Source organism: Chiloscyllium plagiosum, unplaced genomic scaffold, assembly GCF_037043375.1.
Source record: "Chiloscyllium plagiosum isolate Xiang-an unplaced genomic scaffold, Cpla_swu_hap1 HiC_scaffold_5, whole genome shotgun sequence".
Lineage (NCBI taxonomy): Eukaryota > Metazoa > Chordata > Chondrichthyes > Orectolobiformes > Hemiscylliidae > Chiloscyllium > Chiloscyllium plagiosum.
In genome coordinates this window covers 84,605,138-84,624,189 of record NW_028270143.1, presented here as the reverse complement: position 1 = coordinate 84,624,189, position 19,052 = coordinate 84,605,138, and the positions used below count along the sequence as shown (strand labels likewise).

The window sequence follows — 19,052 nt, the reverse complement described above, 5'->3', positions numbered from 1 at the left end:
CCTGCCCTGATTTGCCCTACCAAAATGAAGCAACTCTCAATTACCTAAATTAATCTCCATCTGCCACGCCTCAACCCATCTGCGCATTAAGGTCCCATTGTACTCTGAGGTAGCCTTCTTTGCTGTCTGCTACACTACCAATTTTAGTTGTCATCTGCAAACTTTCTAACCATATCTCTTGTATTCACATCCAAATCATTTAGATAAATAACAAAAACCAGTGGGATTTTGTTTAGCCAGTTTAGACCACACTTGGGAATACTGTGAGCAACTATGGGTCCTCTAAAATAAATACCATGTGGAACTCACTGGATGCACCATTTAAGACAGATGAGGAGAAATTCCTTCTCTCAGAGGTTAGTGAATCTGTGCAATTCTTCACCGCAGAGTGTTGGACAGTCTGGGCTGTTTAATAATCTGTCCATCTCAGTCTTGAATATATTTATCAGTAAAGGTTATAGGGAAAAAGCAGGTCAACGGAGTTGAAGGTTATCAGATCAGACATGAGCTCACTGAATGACAGAGCAGATTTGATGGACTGGTTGGCTTATTTATGCTCCAACTTTCTTGTGATAGCATTCACATTTCCACTTTTGAAGAAAAACTCTAAGAATAAATAAGGGAGGAGAAAAATTGGGAATAACAATGTGGGAAGAGATCATTAAAGTGGGTGTAGGACTTCTGTGGAACATTAGGAGAAAGTGAGGACTGCTGATGCTGGAGATCAGTGCTTAAAAATGTGTTGCTGGAAAAGCGCAGGTCAGGCAGCATCAAAGGAGAAGGAGAATCGACGTTTCGGGCATAAGCCCTTCTTCAGGAATGAGGAGGGTGTGCCAAGCAGGTTAAGATAAAAGGTAGGGAGGAGGGACATGGGGGAAGGGGCGTTCTTCTATGGAACATTATCAGTATAGACCTATTAGGTTTTTATCTATTGTAAGTTTGCGCCATTCTTTTTCCAAACCTCATTCCAAAATTTCTCATTTCCTCTCCTGAAACTCTCACGTCATACAGGCACGGTTTAATTATCTGCAGATACCTCAGGTGCCATTGCTATTCTGAGTGTTGAGGCAAGACAATCAGCCCATACTTCATTAGTGAATAAAATCACCGCACAACTCAAATCTTTTGCTGTGCAAGCATAATTTTCATTCCCAAAACAAAGGTAAATGAACTACTGCTAGCATGGTCCATTTGCTGGTCAAAAGGTATCAAGGTGAGGTGTAAAGCACCAGATTCTACGTAAGGTCATCCTGACCTGTATTGCTCAGTACGCATGTTTAGTACAGCACTACCATGTACGTATTAAGTGAAGGCCTTATGTCAATCTTTCACAGAGAAAATATACTAACCAAGTCACATGGAAAGCCTGTCGACATCCATGTTTATTACAAGTCATACAAGCACCAGTTGCTGCTTTGCTTTCACGGCCTTGTTCCTCACAGATGTAGCAAGTCTGGGGGAAAAAAGGGATAAAGCCTAATTTTTTTTTTAAATCAGCAAACAGATCCCATTTTACATTCATTATGATCTTATAATTAAGAAAACTTACAAAATCACACAAAGATTAATACATTTTTAAGTGTCATAGAAGAACATCCATACAGTGCACACTTTTACCACAATTCCGATCACATTTATTTCATCATTTATCACTATTATTGTTAACTATAATATCAACATTTCCCACTCAATTTTACAAAAATAACTGCAAGAGTTGTAACTTCCTTGTAGGCAAATATCAGCTGTTGCCCGTTTGTTATTCATGTATATTGACAGTGTATAGATGTCAAGCATGCATGCCAGCGTACGTTTATCTGCTTATGATTTGGAGGTGCCCATGTTGGACTGGAGTGTATAAAGTTAAAAATCACAACACCAGGTTATAGTCCAATAGGTTTATTTGGAAGCACTACCGTTTGAAGTGCTGCTCCTTCATTAGGTAGCTACCTGCTTAAATTGTGTTTGCAGATGCAAAATACATATACATACACACACACACAGAATTATTCTTTAGATGCTTATCAACATTGTTTCAAAAATTTAAATATTACTCCAAAAATTCTCAGCCTGATAAGTTAATCAAGGGAGAAATATTAAATCCTAATTTCATGCAGTATCTTAGCATTAGTCCCAGGGGACTGGACAAATGTAAATGTGATGCTATTGTTTAAGAGAGAGACAAAGGATAGAGGGAAAACTGGAGGTGATAATGTGGGATAATATAAATATACACAGAACAATAAATTAGTACTAGGCAATCAACATGGCTTTGTCAAGAACAGATCACACCTGACAAATTAATTAATTTCTTTGATGAGGTGAGTGAGAGTGGTTAAGGATAGTGCTGTGGATATGGAGTATTTCAGAAAGTGTTAATTTGGTGTTACACGGGTTTGGGTCTGTACTCAGTGGAATTTAGAAAGATATTGGGATAGGAGAGGGAGTTTGTGGGCGAGGTCTGATTGAAAATCGACAGAACACTGAAAGGTCTGTATAGAGAAAATCTTTTTCACTCATAAGAGAGAAAAGGACCTGCGGGCACAGCCTCAGAGTGAAGGGCTAACATGTTTTCATAGAATCTGAGAATCCCTACAGCGTGGAAACAGGCCATTTGGCCAAACAAGTCCACACCAACCCTCTGAAGAGAAACCGACCCAGACCCATTCCCATACCCTATGACTCTACATTTCATCTGCCTAATGCATCTAACCTACACATCTCTGAACATGATGGGCAATTTAGCTTCGCCAATTCATCTAACCTACACAACTTTAGATTGTGGGAGGAAACCCACACAGAAACAAAAAATGTGCAAACTCCCCGCAGACAGTTGCCCAAGGCTCGAATCAAAGTCAGGTCAATGGTGCTGTGAAGCTGCAGCGCTAACCACTGAGCCACGCTTTAGAACAGATGTAAGGAGGAATTTCTTCAACCAGAGGGTGGTGAATCTGTGAAACTCTCTGCTGCAGAAGGCTGTGGATGCCAAATTGAGTGCATCTAAAACAGATTTGAACCCATTTGAAATTGATTTTTGATTGTTATGGGATCAAAGGTTGGGGGAGAAGGCAGGAGAATGGAGTTGAGAATGGTAGAGCAGGATTGATTAACTAAATGGCCTAATCCTGCTTCTATATCTTACGGCCTTAAGGTTAGCAATTTAGAAATGTTTTGAATTGATGGGTTCTCAGTAACATGGATTAGAAGTTAGACAAAACGTATGGAACAGATAGGTATAGATCGACAAGTTGAAAGCAATGTTCCCCGGGGATTGATATTGGGACCCTTGCTTTTTCTGATTTATATAAATCATTTGGAAATGTGTGCTGACGGCAAAAATCTCTAAATTTGCTGATAGAGTCATAGAGATGTACAGCATGGAAACAGACCCTTCAGTCCAACTCGCCCATGCTGACCAGATATCCCAACCCAATCCAGTCCCACCTGCCAGCATCTGATCCATATCCCTCCAAACCCTTCTTATTCATATTCCCACCAAGATGCCTTTTAAATGTTGCAATTATACCAGCCTCCATCACTTCCTCTGGCAGCTCATTCCATACATGTATCACCCTCTGTGTGAAAAAGTTGTCCTGTAGATCTCTTTTATATCTTTCCCCTCTCACCCTAAACATATGCCCTCTATTCTGGACTCCCACACCCCAGGGAAAAAACCTTGTCTATTTACCCTATCCATGCCCCTCATGATTTTATAAACTTCTATGAGGTCACACCTCAGCATCCTACTCTCCAGGGAAAACAGCCCCAGCCTGTTCAGCCTCTCCCTATAGCTCAAATCCCCCAACCCTGGCAACATCCTTGTAAATCTTTTCTGAACCCTTTCAAGCTTCACAACATCTTTTCGAATAGCAAGGAGACCAGGATTGCACGCAATATTCCAACAGTGATCTAATCAATGTCCTGTACAGCCGCAACATGACCTCCCAACTCCTGTACTCAATACTCTGACCAATAAAGGAAAGCCATACCAAACACCTTTTTCACTATCCTACTGACCTGCAACTCTACTTTCAAGGAGCTATGAACCTATAAGGTTTCTTTGTTCAGCAACACTCCCTTTGACCTTACCATTAAGTGTATAAGTCCTGCTAAGATTTGCTTTCCCAAAATGCAGCACTTCACATTTATCTAAATTAAACTCCATCTGCCACTTCTCAGCCCACTGGCCCATCTCATCAAGATCCCGTTGTAATCTGAGGTAACCTTCTTCACTATACCTCCAATTTTGGTGTCATCTGCAAACTTACTAACTATACCTCTTCTGCTGACATCCACATCATTTATATAAATGATGAAAAGTAGTGGACACAGCACCAATCCTTGTGGCACTCCACTGGTCACAGGCCTCCAATCTGAAAAACAATCCTTCCTCCACCACCCTCTGTCTTCTGCCTTTGAGCCAGTTCTGTATCCAAATGGCGAGTTCTCCCTGTATTCCACAAGATCTAAGCTTGCTCACCAGTTTCCCCTGGGGAACCTTGTTGAACACCTTACTGAAATCCACTACTCTGCCCTCATCAATTCCTTTTGTTACTTCTTCAAATAACCAATCAAGTTTGAGAGACATGATTTTAACATGGAGGACGAGGAATATATTCAACTCCAGTTTGATCTGCCATTCAATACAATCATGGCTGATCCTCTAACTCAACACCACATTTCAGTTTTCTTTCTATGCCCTTGATCTTTGTAATATATAACAATGTATCAATATCTTTCTGGAATATACGCAGCCTCCACATCCTTCTGTGGCAGCAAATTCCACAGATTGGCCACCATTTCATTCAATCCAGAATCTGCTGGAGTTTTGAAGTAGAAGTTATATTTTCCCCCTCTCAGTTACAGTTAGAAGCTGGGGTTTCTCTCTACTGCTAAGTTACCTGCAAGACAAATTTATTTTCTGAACTTGACGTTTTGCCAAGGGATGTGTTTACAGGGTATTACTAAAATGGAACAGTCAATTAGTAATAGTTACTGCATTTATTGTTAAGCTTTCTCAGAGTTGTTATTCTAAATTCCTCTTCTGTTATATTTTAACTACAGTGTTCGAATAAGTTGGGTTTTGTTTAACAGCGAATAAATTGATCAATCACATTGCATCTGGAACATGGTACTTTACCTTTAAAGTAAGTTAGGGTCTAGGCTACCTTCTTATAATATTTTGAGGGGGTCTGGTCTGGTCTGGTCCATAACATATTCTTATTTACTTGTTTGAGGGAATTGAAATATCCAAAAACTTATAATTTCCGTAAAGACTGGTATTGCTAAAGTTTGGTATCTAAATATAATCCAAAGATATTTAATAAAAGAGCAAAGATACAAATTAGATTCCTAATTTCTTCAGTTTTGAATATTGTGGCCCTTATCAAACCTGTACTCTAAACACGCTGCCTATTTAGTATTTTATGTCAAGACTGTTTTTGAAAGAAACTTGAATATTTTTAATAAAACATGGTATCCAATATCTGTAAACAGAAAGAGAAAAGCCAGGCTATGCAAATTGCTATGACATAATTTCCATTTAGTTAGTTTTACTGGTGATGGACGAATTTGTATTCACCAACCAAATCAAGGATCGCATATTAGCAACCAAGTCTTACAATGATCCTGCACCTTGGAATAGTTCCTCAATCTCACACTGTTGATTTACATTGAACAGTGGAGCAGCAAAGGAAGTACTAAGATGACTAAGGACTTATTAAACAATCAGGAAAATGCAGTAATAAAAAAGGAAAGAGTTGACCAATTAAAATGCTCAAAGCCTGACAATATTTGATATTCTAGAGTGTAAAATATAATTTTAAACAAATTTCAAAAATTATAATCTACGTTTCATAACATAACTCAACAGCTCATGAATTGGATTTGTGCTTTAAACCAAGCTTTTTATAGCCCTGGCTTTACATACAACAGAATTTCTTTTTTCCCCGAAGAGCGAACATTCTCAAACAAGGTTTATACGAGAACTGACTACATTCCAAAATACACTGCCTAAGGTGGATTCCTTCAGGAGGAAATTGTATAATACAGTCCACTAAATTGGTCTTGCACTGTCTCAAAGAATGGCAACTTTCTGTGCCATAAAATGTTCTAAAGATCATAGAATGGTTTGAATCAATGAGACGAGAGAAAAGGAAGAAAAATAAGACAGAATTAGAGAAAAAAAAAATCACCTACTAAGAGAAAGAGATGGAAGCGGAATGTGTTAATTTGAAACAAATAATGTCAACTTTTAGGAAATGCTTTAGCTAGTCCTTTTAAAAAAGTTTTTTTAAATTCAGACAAGCACAACCATGGCACCAGCACTTTCTGCAAGTTTATCACTATTTTACATGAAGTAATCTCAATTCTGAAAGGCTTCACTTGAAACTGTAACATATTTACAAAGATACTGTCCTGAATAGATACACATTTTGCACACCTGATAACCCAATTTTCCTCTCCTCTCAAGATTAAGTTCCAACGATCATAATGTGTATTCATTGCTCAGCTCTGCAATTTTACAAATCAATTGTGTAACTCTTCTTAATATGCCCGACAAGGAACATGGAAGAAACCTCTTTACCCAGAATGTGATTGGTCTGTGGATAACTAAACACAAGTACAAATTGAGATAAACAGCATGGCTATGTCCATATACTTGCCTGGCTTGCATACAAAGCAAGCAAGGAACACAGCATTATACCATTAACAGCAGAAGTCGGGTAGCAGGACATTCAGAACTCAAACTATTTGGGCCAAATGGCTTGCTTACAACTAAGTTTTCTATATCATCTCAAGGGAAATACACGCTCCTGAAGAAATTCATTCGAAACAATCATATTTGAGTCAGGGTAAGCTTTGTCATCATACCATTATTTGGGAAGCTTGACACATTTGATACTGCCCCAAACTGGGCCCAGTATATAGAAAGAATGCACTTCTTTCCTCCCCCCACCACCCCACCCTCTCCAAGCAAATGACATTGGGGCAGATGAAAAGCAATGAGTAATTTTATTGACAGCCTGTGGACCTGCAGCTTTTTTGGTCATTAGGAGATTAGCTGTCCCTGAGGCATCAGATACTAAAACCTTTCAAGGGTTAACAGGTTTAGTTAAGGAATATTATGACACTAGGTTTCTTCTAATTCTGAGACGTAATTTTGTTCTGTAATTTGAGAAAAAAGGGGAATCTGTATCAGGTTTTTCAGTTGGTTAAAGATGACTGGCAGAGGCATGCAACTTCGGTTTAAACTTTAACGACATGTTGAGGCACCATTTGATATGAGGGATGAATGATGTAACTATGCAAAAGCACCTACTAGCTGAAGCCCAACTAAATTTCAAACAGGCACAACAACTGGCTTTATCATCGGAAAATGCATCAAGTGGATCATATGCGTTGCAGGGTATTCCAATGGAAGTAGACATCCTTACCAGGCTGACTGAGCTTGGGGAACACACTTGAGTGAAGGCAATTGCATAGCCTTATTGAGCCCACAGCAAAACCCCAAAACAAAACCAAGTTGGTAGCCAGGCCTGCAGGAAGAGACAGAGAGAGGGGGATATAAACAGTCGACACACTTCAGACAAATACTGAAATTGTTGACACATAGGAAAAACGGCTTGTGAACCAAAACTGATCAGAGTCCAGGTATTTATGTGATAAACAAGGAAGATTAAGTAAAGCTGAAGCCCTATCTGGACAAGGTAATGAGGTAATGCTACATAGCTCCTTGTGCCTCGGTCATTAAGATAAAGGCATGCAATAAAGCAGTCAGGACTGACCCAATGGGCAAGAGACAGCCCAGCTGCAAAGAGGTAAAGAAAGGAATAAGACGACTACACTCAGGCTAGAGTCAGCAAAAATTCCAGAGACCAACCATCACAGAAGCAGACCTTACGTAAAGGACATAGTGCCGACAAGAGAGAAGCAGGGAATGGAGCACCTGGCCAGTGTCAGCCTGTGTCAGCATCAGCAACTATCCTGCTGGGGTATTAGCTTTTATATTCTGTGACTACTCAGGGAGTGTCAGAGGATCCTAGTTGGTACACAAGTTATGTTTGTGGTAAAACATACAAGGTACATGTGTATTGTCTAACACATTAATAAAGTTACTTGAGTTACAAGAGGCCTACTCTTCTCTCAGTACAAACCAACAACCGTAGCCGACAATTGCCAGGCTACTACAAAGTCTCCGCCAAATAGTCAAAATTTTCTTCAGCATCCGGGCCGGCAAGCCATTGTAGTTGCTGCTGGTAAGTGGACTTGAGACAGCAAAAAGTCCCACTGGACCTAAATTCAGCAAGAGAACTCCAGGAGAGTACACATTCTGGAAAATCCATGTACATCTGATTTGAAACTGTTAAATTGCTTAACAATATCCAAATCAGAAAGAAAATAAACATCTGGTTAAAACGGTCACCCACTTAGAGTCATAGAGACGTACAGCATGCAAACATATCCTTCGGTCCAACTCATCCATGCCGAGCAGACATCCCAACCCAATCTAGTCCCACCTGCCAGCACCTGGTCCATATCCCTCCAAACCCTTCCTTTTCACACCCATCCAGATGCCTTTTAAAATGTTGTAACTGTACCAGTCTCCACCAGTGTGTCTGCCAACTCATTCCATACACATACGTTTTCCTCCATGAAAACGTCGCCCCTTGGGTCTCTTTTATATCTTTCCCCTCTCACCCTAAACCTATGCCCTCTAGTTGTGGACTCCCCCACCCAGGGAAAAGACCTTGCATATTTATCACATCCATACCCCTCATGATTTTATGAACCTCTAATAACGTCATCTCCTCAGCCTCTAATGCTCCAGGGAAAACAGCCCCAGCCTATTCAGCCTCTCCCTATAGCTTAAATCCTCCAACCCTGGCAACATTCTTGTAAATCTTTTCTGAACCCTTTCAAGTTTCACAACATCCTTCTGATTGGAGGGAGAGCAGAATTGCACGTAATATTCCAACAGTGGCCTAACCAATGTGCTGTACAGCCGCACCATGACCTCCCAACTCCTGTACTCAATACTCTGACCAATAAAGGAAAGCATTCCAAATGCCTTCTTCACTATCCTATCTACCTGCGACTCCACTTTCAAGGAAAGTATGGAACCAGCACTCTAAGGTCTCTTTGTTCAGCAACACTTCCTAGGACCTTAACATTAAGTGTACAAGTCCTGCTCTGATTTGCTTTTCCAAAATGCAGCACCTCACATTTATTTAAATTAAACTCCATCTGCCACTCTTCAGCCCATTGGGCCATCAGATCAATATACCATTGTACTCAGAGGTAACCACCTTCACGCTGTTCACTACACCTCCAATTTTGAGTGTCATCTGCAAACTTACTAACTATAACTCCTATTTTCACAACCAAACCATTTATATTAATTACAAAAAGCAGTGGACCAAGCACCAATGCTGTGGCACAACACTGGTCACAGGTCTCCAGTCTGAAACGCCTACCAGCGTGGCTGTTTTAGTGATTACAGAACAAGCCCTTTAACAAAATTCTCTCTGCACTCCACACTTGCAGCGTGTGCAAGACCTCTGCTGGACTGAACCTATACTGAGGACTCTTTACAGATTAGGCGTACAACTTTGGTTCCAGTCTTTTATGAGAAGCAGCAGTTCAGTTACCACTGACTGTAGTAAAAGGCTCAGGCCCAAGTTTGATGGGGCGAAATTGGTTGACAAAGATTCACCTACACTGGCTCAACATTTTTCAATTAGAAAGTGATTCCCTAATGTGAAGGGCGAATTAAACATCTGAAGGATTTTCCAGGAAGGTCGGAGACTGCCACCTGGGGTATCGTCAGCCTGTGCAATTTTCTTGCAGATGATGGAGAACATTTTACAAGGACCACTGTAGGTCACCATTTATTAGATGATATACTAATAACAGCAAAGGCCAATAAGGAACAGTGAGAGAACTTGGACATAGTCCACAGATGTTTCTCCCAGGGGGGCGCACAACTTAGAAGGGAAAAAGTGTGTTGCAAACATCCAAGTGACCTACTAGGGCTACAGGGTCAAAAAGACCAGGTAATACCTGTTGGTAAGTAAAGTGAGGGCGTTTAAAGGTACCCTGGCTCCCACATCTGTACCAGAGCTTAGATCTTTCTTAGGACTGGTGAACTATTAAGTTCAAATAACCTGGCCTCCATCCTAGCACCTTTGCATCAACTCTTATTAAAAAGAGGTCAGCCGTAGAAATGGTCACGTGGCCAAGCCAAAGCCTTCAGGGCAGTGAAGAAACCGCGGTCATCCTCTGAGGTGTTGGCACACTACAATCTAGTATTGACATGCACTGCCTCCCCATATGACATCAGGGTAATGTTACCTACTTGGTGGCCCAATATATAGGAATGCCCAATAGCGTAGCCATCCAGAATTTGGCTAATGCAGAGCAAAAACATGCCCAGATTGAGAAGGAAGATTTGGCAATCAATCATATTTGGAGTCATGAAGTTCCACCAATAGCTTTAGGGACAAAAGTTTGCAATAAGACCACAAACCCCTGATAGATCTACTTAAAGAGGACAAGACAGTGCCACCCATTCCTTTAGGCTGAATTCAGCAGTGTGCTCTAATACTAAGTGCACGTAATTACAAGTTAGAACACCATCCAAGAGGCCATGCAGCAAACATGAATGCACTGAGCTGCCTCCCGCTGGCAGACATACCAGAGTCCAATATGGTTCTAAATTTTTTGAACACACTCCCAGTCACAGCTGACAATATCAGACTTTGGATGCAGAAAGATTCAATCCTGGTAAAACAAACAGCTGGCGATGATGGAGGAAAACGAAAAGAGCTGTCACAACCAGAACTGAAATGACGTTGGACCAGAGAGACCAGATCATTGCAGAGATCGTATATTATTATGGGGAGCAAGAGTGACTGTCCCTAGCAATGGCCACCACCAGAAACTGGCTGAACTTCACCTGGGTTATCCAGAAGTTTCGAAAATGAAAATGTCAGGGAGAAGTTACGTCTGGTGGCCAGGATAGGATGCAGACATAGCTACATTGGAGTGGCAGCACCCAGAGTGACAACAAGGACAGAAATAACTGCCAGCAGCTCCCCCACACTTGTGGGATTAGTCAGGTAAACCTTGGACTCAGTTACCCTTCAACTACGCAGCTCCTTTCACAGACACAATGTTCTTAGTCATTGTGGACGCCAGTCATAGTGGCTGGACATACATAGAGTTCATTCTTCAAACATTAGGATGACGATAGAAAAACTGCATTATCTTTTACGTTACATGGATTCCTGAAAGTGTTAGTCAGAGATAACAGGCACTTGTTTACCAGCAGGAAATTTAACTATGTATTCGACATACAAGGACAGCTCCATACCATCCATAATCCAATGGACAGGCAGAAGGAGCAGTCCAAACTTTTAAGGCAGGCTTAAAGAAACAGCAACTCTATTGGAGCTATTGCTGTGGCTGCATGAGGGGTGGAGATGCCAAACCACATTAAATTGTATTTTCCCAGACCTTGGTGGGGACGGGGGGGTGGTACGTGGTACGAAATGGCATCAGGAATGCCAATGCCAGACAAGACTAAACAAGAGAGACGGTTTATTTCAGGGAATGAAGTTGGGTGTAGGAACCATGCTGCCTCACAGCTCCAGGGACCCGGGTTCAATTCCGCACTCTGGCGACTGTCTTTGCGGAATTTGCACATTCGCCCTCTGTTTGCATGGGTTTCCTCTGGGTGCTCCAACTTCTTCCCATAGTCCAAAATGTGCAAGTTAGGTGGATTGGCCAAACTAAATTGCCCAGTAGCGTCCAGGGATGTGCAGACTAGGTGAATGAGCCATGGCAATATCAGGGTCACAGAGATAGAAGGTGAGCTGTTCAGAGAGTCACTGTGGACACGATGGGCCAAACGGCCACCTTCCACACTGCAGAGATTCTCTGGAGAGCCCTGTATTGGTAATAGACGTGGTCAACATGAGGTTCAGCTACATATAACGTTCGGGTTGATGCGACTGTCCTGAACAAGCTCATGGACCAAAAAAGCTGCAAATGCGCAAACAGTGTGGGAGCAGAGAATACCCGGCTCTTTGACAGCCTTTTCAACTGTTCTATAACCCATTGGTTCTCCCTCTCTGTCAAGCGTTAAAGATTCCTCGGAATTTGAGATGGACATGACAAATGTTGCCGCCTTGATGCTGAAAGAGGAGAAAGGATTCCTTCCCAGGCGCTCCAGGTGCAAGAGGCAAACTACTGTGTTTCACGCTGCCTGTAGCAGAGACAGAGTTGGAGGACCCACCCCCACAGTCAGGTGAGTTGCATGGATGATCAATGACCAGGTACCTCGTGTAAAACGGAAATGCCCTTTGAAAATTCTATTGATACAGAGTACTAGTATTTATTATATTCATCTTCGATGGTTCAGAAATATATAACAATCCAAGACTAAATTTTAAAAAAGTGATTCATTTTGCTATCTGAGGTGACCAATTTGATTTTTATTTCCAAATCCTGTCACTAACAGACAAATTTCATGTTCTACTTCTCATCATGAGAACAAAGGATGGCATGGCGGCTAGTGGTCAGCGTCAGAGACCCCAGTTCAATTCCGCCCTCGGGCAACAGTGTGAATTTGCATATTCCCCCAGTGTCTACACGGATTTGCCCTGGGTGGGATGCTCTTCAGAGAGTCAGTGTGTACTCTGACAATATTCTGGCAACAGTCCTGAGGATTTGTGTCCCAGAACTTTCTGCACCCCTAGCCAAGTTGCAAAACAGTTACAACACTGGCAGTACCGAACAATGTGGAAAATTACTCAGGTACATTCTACACAAAAAGCAGAACAAACTAAACCAGCCAATTACCACCCCTCAGTCCATTCTCAATCATTAGTAGTTATAGAAAGGGTCATTAACAATGCAGTACTTGCATAGCAATAACCTGCCCACTGATACTCAGTCTGGCTTCCAAGGCCACTCAGCTCCTAACCTCATAGAATTAGAACAAACATGGACAAAAGTGCTGAATACCAGACATATGATCATAAGACGTATGAGTAGAAGGAGGCACATTGAGCCCAACATGTCTGCTTTGCCATTCAATGAGACCATGGCTGATCTAATAATCCTCAACTCTTTTCCTGTCCTTTCCCATCTTTTCCCCATAACCCAAGAATACTTGAGAGATTTTTATCCGGTCTCTCTCAGCCTTTAAATATACTTAATGATCCAGCCTCTACACCCCTCTATGGTAAAGAATTCCACAGATTCACCTTGCTCAGATGAAATTCCTCCCCATCTTTCTTAAATGTGTGATGCCTTATTCTCAGATTATGCCTTCTGGTCCTAGAAGGGGAAGCAACCTTTACGCATATACCCTGTCAAGATCCCCAAAGTATGTCATAGCAATCAATAAGATTGCCTCTCATACTTAACTTCCAATGATCATATGCCCAACCTACTCAATCTCTCCTCAGAAGACTGTCCCTACATATTCAGTAACAGCTGAGTGAACCTCCTCTACATAGCATAATCTTTTTTTTTTTAAGACTGACATTGCAGGCAAAGGACCTAAAACTGTTCTCAGTATTCTGACTATGGTCTAACTACTGCCTTGTATAGTTTCAGTAAAACCTCCTTACTTATATACTAATTCCCTTTCAAATAAAGACCAGCATCCTATTTGACTTGCCCGGGACTGACTGAACTTGGGTGCTAGGTTTTTGACAACTCATGCATGAAAACTCTCAAATTGCTCTGCTGCATAGCTGTCTGCAATCTTGCTCCATTTAAATAATATTCAGCTTCTCTTTTTTTATGCCAAAGTGCATAACTTCACATTTTTGCATGTTACATTTGCTAAGTTTTCACCCTTTCACTTAGCCCATCTATATTCCTCTGCAGGCACTACCATCCTCACCACTTGTCTTCCCATGTATTTTTGTCAACTGCAAACTCGGCTATGGTACATTCACTTTCCTCAGTCATTAATATATTCTGGGCACAACTGTGGCCCCAACACTGATCCCTGTGGCACTCCACTGGTTAGAGGTTGCCATCCTTAAAATGCCCCTTTACCCCAGCTCACTGTCATATATTAGTTATCCAATCCTCTATCCATGCTAATAGAGGACCTCCAACAACATCAGCTCTCATCTTAAGTAAGTTAATGCTTGGTACCTTATCAAACATCTTCTGAAAATCCCAATGTATTACATCCACTTTCCTTTCATCTATCCTGTTTGTCACCTTCTTATAGAATTCTGCAAATTAATCAAGCATGATTTCACCTTCATGAAATCATGCTGGCTCTGTTTAATCATTACGTATTCCTAAATGTCTGCTATAGCATCCCTTATGATATACTAACATTTTCCCAATAACAGACAATAGCTAACTGGCCTACAGGTACCTGTTTTTATTTTGTCTCCTGCCCTTCAATTGACAGTTTTCTGGTCCTCTGGGACTTTTCCACAATCCAAAGCTTCCAGAAGGATTACTACCAGTGCATCCACTATCTCTGTATCTACTTCCTTAAATATCTTAGGATGTATCCCATCAGGTCCAGGCATCTTCTCAGTTTTTAGTCCCATTAGTATCCCAGGCACGTTTTTTCTAGTGACAGTTGCTGGACATATTGCTTTCCCCACTTTTGTTTGTTCAGCATTTAGTAATTTTGGAATGCTGGTGTTTTCTGTGAAGATGGATGTTAAGTATTTAATCAATTCCTCTGCCATTTCTTTCTTCCCTATTATTATTACTATACCAACCTCATTCTCTAATGGACCTATAAAGGTAAAGTCACTACAACCCTAGAGGACCATCAGGCTACTCAGATGATTGGTGGTGGTTTAACCAGAGGATCACCAGCTTCTCTCTTTCTATTTAAAGGAAGTTCTTGCTGTTTGTTTTGATATTACTTGCAAATTTACCCTGTTTCCCTCTTTAACTTTGTTTTTCAGGGATCTTGTTGGTTTTAAAACTTTTTTTTTCCTTTAAATGTTATACTACCAACTTCCCTGGTTGGCTAATGTGAAGTAAACGCAACAGCCCTTGACGTCAAGGTTGCAACTGACCAAGTGTGACATCACAGTGCTCTTGTACATTGGTGTCAATGGGAATCAGAAGGAAAATATTCCACTGGTTAGATCATTTTTATTTGTTGGTAGTCAGTCTTTTCTGCTGTACGAGTGGCTTAGAGGAGTGTCCTAGGTTCAACCATCTTGAACTGCTACATCAACTGCTTTCTCTCCATCATAAAAGGTCAGATGTGGGGATGTTCACGGATGATTGCACAACGTTCGTCACCATTCGTGACTCCTCAGACACAAACAGTCGATTTCCAAATGCAGCCATGGGCTGACAAGCAGCAAGTAACATTTGTGCCACATAAATCCTAGGCAGCTACCATCTTCAACAAGAAAGAATTTAACAATCACCCCATGACATTCAATTGTATTAACATCACTGAATCCTCAATGAGTGTACCATTGTTCCAGTTCATTCCTGAAGAGCTTATGCTCGAAATGTCGATTCTCCTGTTTCTCGGATGCTGCCTGACCAGCTGCGTTTTTCCAGCATCACACTGCAGACTCAGTTCAGTTTCTGGTCAGTCACATAAATACTGTAGCTACAAGAGGAGGTCAGAGGCTATGCTTTCTGCAGGAGTAACTCTTCCCGGTTTCCCAAAGCCTGACAACTATTTACTTGGAATACTCCCCACCTGCCCGGATGAGTGCAGCTCGAACAACACTCGAAAGTGAACGAGCCTACTTGAATGGATCCACATCCGCAAGCCTTCACTACCTTTAGCAGGGACATCAGCAGCAATGTCGCCCATCTCAAAGATGTACTTGAGGAATTATCCAAGGTCTCTTGGACAGTACTTTACAAACCCATGACTACTTCCATCAAGAAGGACAAAAGGAGCAGATAAATGGGAACATCACCTGCAAGCTCCCATACAAGTCACACACCATCCTGACTTGACAAAATACTACCTAATTCCTCCAGTGTCACTGAATCAAAACCCTGAAACTCCCTCCATTAACAACATTATGCTGTACCTACAATAAATGGTCTGCTGCAGTCAAGGTGGCAGATGACCTTTCCAAGGGCAACTAGCGATTGGCAATAAATGGTCCAGCCAGTGATGCCCATATCCCAGAGTGAACTTCCTGACCATTAGCAAGCAGAAATTCCATTAATCCACTGAACAGAAATGTAACCAAGTTAGGGTAACTTGGTTAATTTTAAGGGATCAATTCCTGTTGAGATATTCTTGACTAACAAAAATCGCTTCAGGTGAACTATTCACATGAAAAATGGGATGAAACCGAAGGGTATATAATTGTGAATGAATAAAAATAATTAGCAATATTTAACAGTGTGTTTCCCTAAAATCTCAATTGATCTATTGAGCTCATGATTTGGTAACAGGTTTGCAACAAGTTAACTATATAAGATTGGTTTATGGTGGAGAATCACAGCTGACATTTGTGAAGGAGGGCTGGCAAGAAGAGCGAAAGATCATTTGTTTTGAAGCAAATAAGTGGTTAAATCATTCCAATCTAGTCATGCCTACTAAAAAGTATGCTTGTGCTGATGGTAGCTTAGTAAACACAGGTTATGACCATTTACCAAACAATTCACCCGTGAAGAATAAATAATTGGTCAGATACATCAATTTTCTGTGAAACTAAACTATCACCTTCATACAAACAACATTAGACAAGTGGAACAATTAATAATGATAAGAAACTAAACATGGCTCTAGAATAAGGGATGCATTTCTGGAGAAAACAAATAGGACAAATCAATGATGTATGCACAGCAATAAAAACAAACCAGCAGCTCATTTAACTAAATGCCTTGCTCTAAAAGTTATTAACATAGGATATGATGAGATTATGACAAAAATGAATCATAAAGTTGGATTCCAGAAACAAAAAATTCTATTTCATCGCAACAAACAGAGTGCAGGTACTAAGACAACATGAATGTGAATTACCATCTCTTCCAAGATGGAGTGCTGCAATTTTATTGATTAAGTATAAGCAAGTTTTTTTTCCCTACAGCAATTAAGGCCTCCAATTAATAAACGCAAAACAGAAGAGAAGCGTCAAACTTCACAAGTCAAGAAAGGTTTCTCCAATTCTTACCATGTGGAAAAAATAAATGCGCATTGTGATAAACATTCTAAATAGACTGGTTTTGACAGCTGGCAGCAGTTGCCACCCTCTTGAAAGACAACAGTCTATAAACATGGTTCAATTTCTGTGGCAACTCCATGGATTTCCATACACTGGTCGCCGAGTTATTATGAGTAGGACAAATGGCGAATCACAAAGTATTCTCAGAGAGCAAATAAAAGGAATTAAAAGCACTTTCTCCTTCACTTGTAATTTAATTTAGAGGGCAAGAAATGATTTTGATTTAAATAGAAGTTAAAATATAAATAGAAAAAAAAACATAGATATTTCAAAAATCATATTGCAAGTACAAAACCAGGTTTTCAAGCCAGTGAGGGTGTTCAGAAGTAATTATGAAGTTAGTATCCTGTTAAAATTAAAAGTACACGCATTCAATTAATTGCAACTTTTTCTCAAGGTTTTCATAGCAAGATTATTCAAAGAATGGAAATTCACATCAGTTCCTACATTTCACAGGTTATTATTCGGATTGTAGTGACAATGGACCACCAATATTTAAAATTTGTTTTACTGTAGTATCTCATTTTTATGAACTAAAACTATTGCCCTAAAAAAAGTTACTGTTGACCTAAAATAGCTGATACCATCTAACAAACAAACTCATAACCCACATGAAAAATACAAAACTGGCTGCATAGGAACTATCACTGCAAATCAAGGCACAAACACTGACGTAAGGACATTTGCATCGCTCATTTTACTCATACTTGTATGATAACTGCTTACATTGACAGACAAAAGATTAGCAATAAATACCCAGCATGTGGGCGACACGGTGGCACAGTGATTAGCACTGCTGCCTCTCAGCGCCACAGACCCAGGTTCAATTCCCGCCTCAGGCGATTGACTGTGTGGAGTTTGCACATTCTCTGCGTGCGTTTCCTCCGGGTGCTCCGGTTTCTTCCCACAGTTCAAAAATGTGCAGGTTAGGTGAATTGGCCATGCTAGATTGCCCATAGTGTTAGGTGAAGGGGTAAATGTAGGGGAATGGGTCTGGGTGGGTTGCGCTTCGGCAGGTCAGTGTGGACTTATTGGGCCGAAAGAACTGTTTCCACACTAAGTAATCTAATCTGAAACTAAACAAGGACATAGACACCATATCCTACAAAGGTAAACGTCTTTTGAGCAAAAAAAAAGCAAGAAAATGAAGATGGACTGATAATGGCAAATATTCATTCTCTCTGCCAGAGAACAAGCACCAATGAAGAAAACAAAAACTATCAAAATAGATACAATTCATTGAGAACTCAAGATCTGCAAACAGAACATCACTAAACAGTTGGACTCTGATCTTTTCTACTCTGGTGGAGTAGAATTTGTATGAAGCGTCCAGGAGAGTTTTCTACAGCAGTATGTCAATAGTCTGACGAGGGAAGGGGGCCATATTGGACCTGGTACTGGGGAACGTGTCAGGACAGGTGGTAGAAGTTGCGGTGGGGGATTTCTTTGGGTACAGTGACCACAATTCTGTAAGTTTTAGAATACTCGTAGATAAAGAAGAGAGTGGTCCTAAGGGAAGAGTACTAAACCGGGCCAAGGCCAATTATATCAAAATTAGGCAGGAGCTGGGAAATGTGGATTGGACACAGCTATTTGAAGGGAAGTCCACATTTGAGATGTGGGAGGCTTTCAAAGTTAGGTTAACGGTAGCGCAGGGTAGGCATGTCCCGTTGAAGGCAAAGGATAGCAAGGGCAAGATTTGTGAACAATAGGAGAAATTGTACGACTAGCCAAGAGGAAAAGGGAAACATACATAAAGTCTAGGCAGCTAAGTACAGAACGGGCCCTGGAAGAATATCGGAAGAGTAGGACAAGTCTTAAACAAGGAATCAAGCGGGCTAAGGG

At 40.9% G+C, this 19,052-nt stretch overlaps 1 protein-coding gene across 9 annotated transcripts in view; it reads right to left on the bottom strand.

Moving 5' to 3' along the window:
- mllt10 (MLLT10 histone lysine methyltransferase DOT1L cofactor) overlaps positions 1 to 19,052 on the bottom strand; it is a 294,669-nt gene that overhangs the window by 192,413 nt on the left and 83,204 nt on the right. For 7 of the 9 annotated variants that reach the window (XM_087987376.1, XM_087987375.1, XM_087987379.1 and 4 more), the window contains one exon: positions 1,350 to 1,453. In XM_087987376.1, the coding sequence (XP_087843502.1) occupies positions 1,350 to 1,453 (104 nt within the window). Of the gene's footprint in view, positions 1 to 1,349; positions 1,477 to 7,433; positions 7,523 to 19,052 lie in introns of those variants that run through there. The other 2 variants (XM_087987383.1, XM_087987382.1) reach the window with 2 other exon arrangements.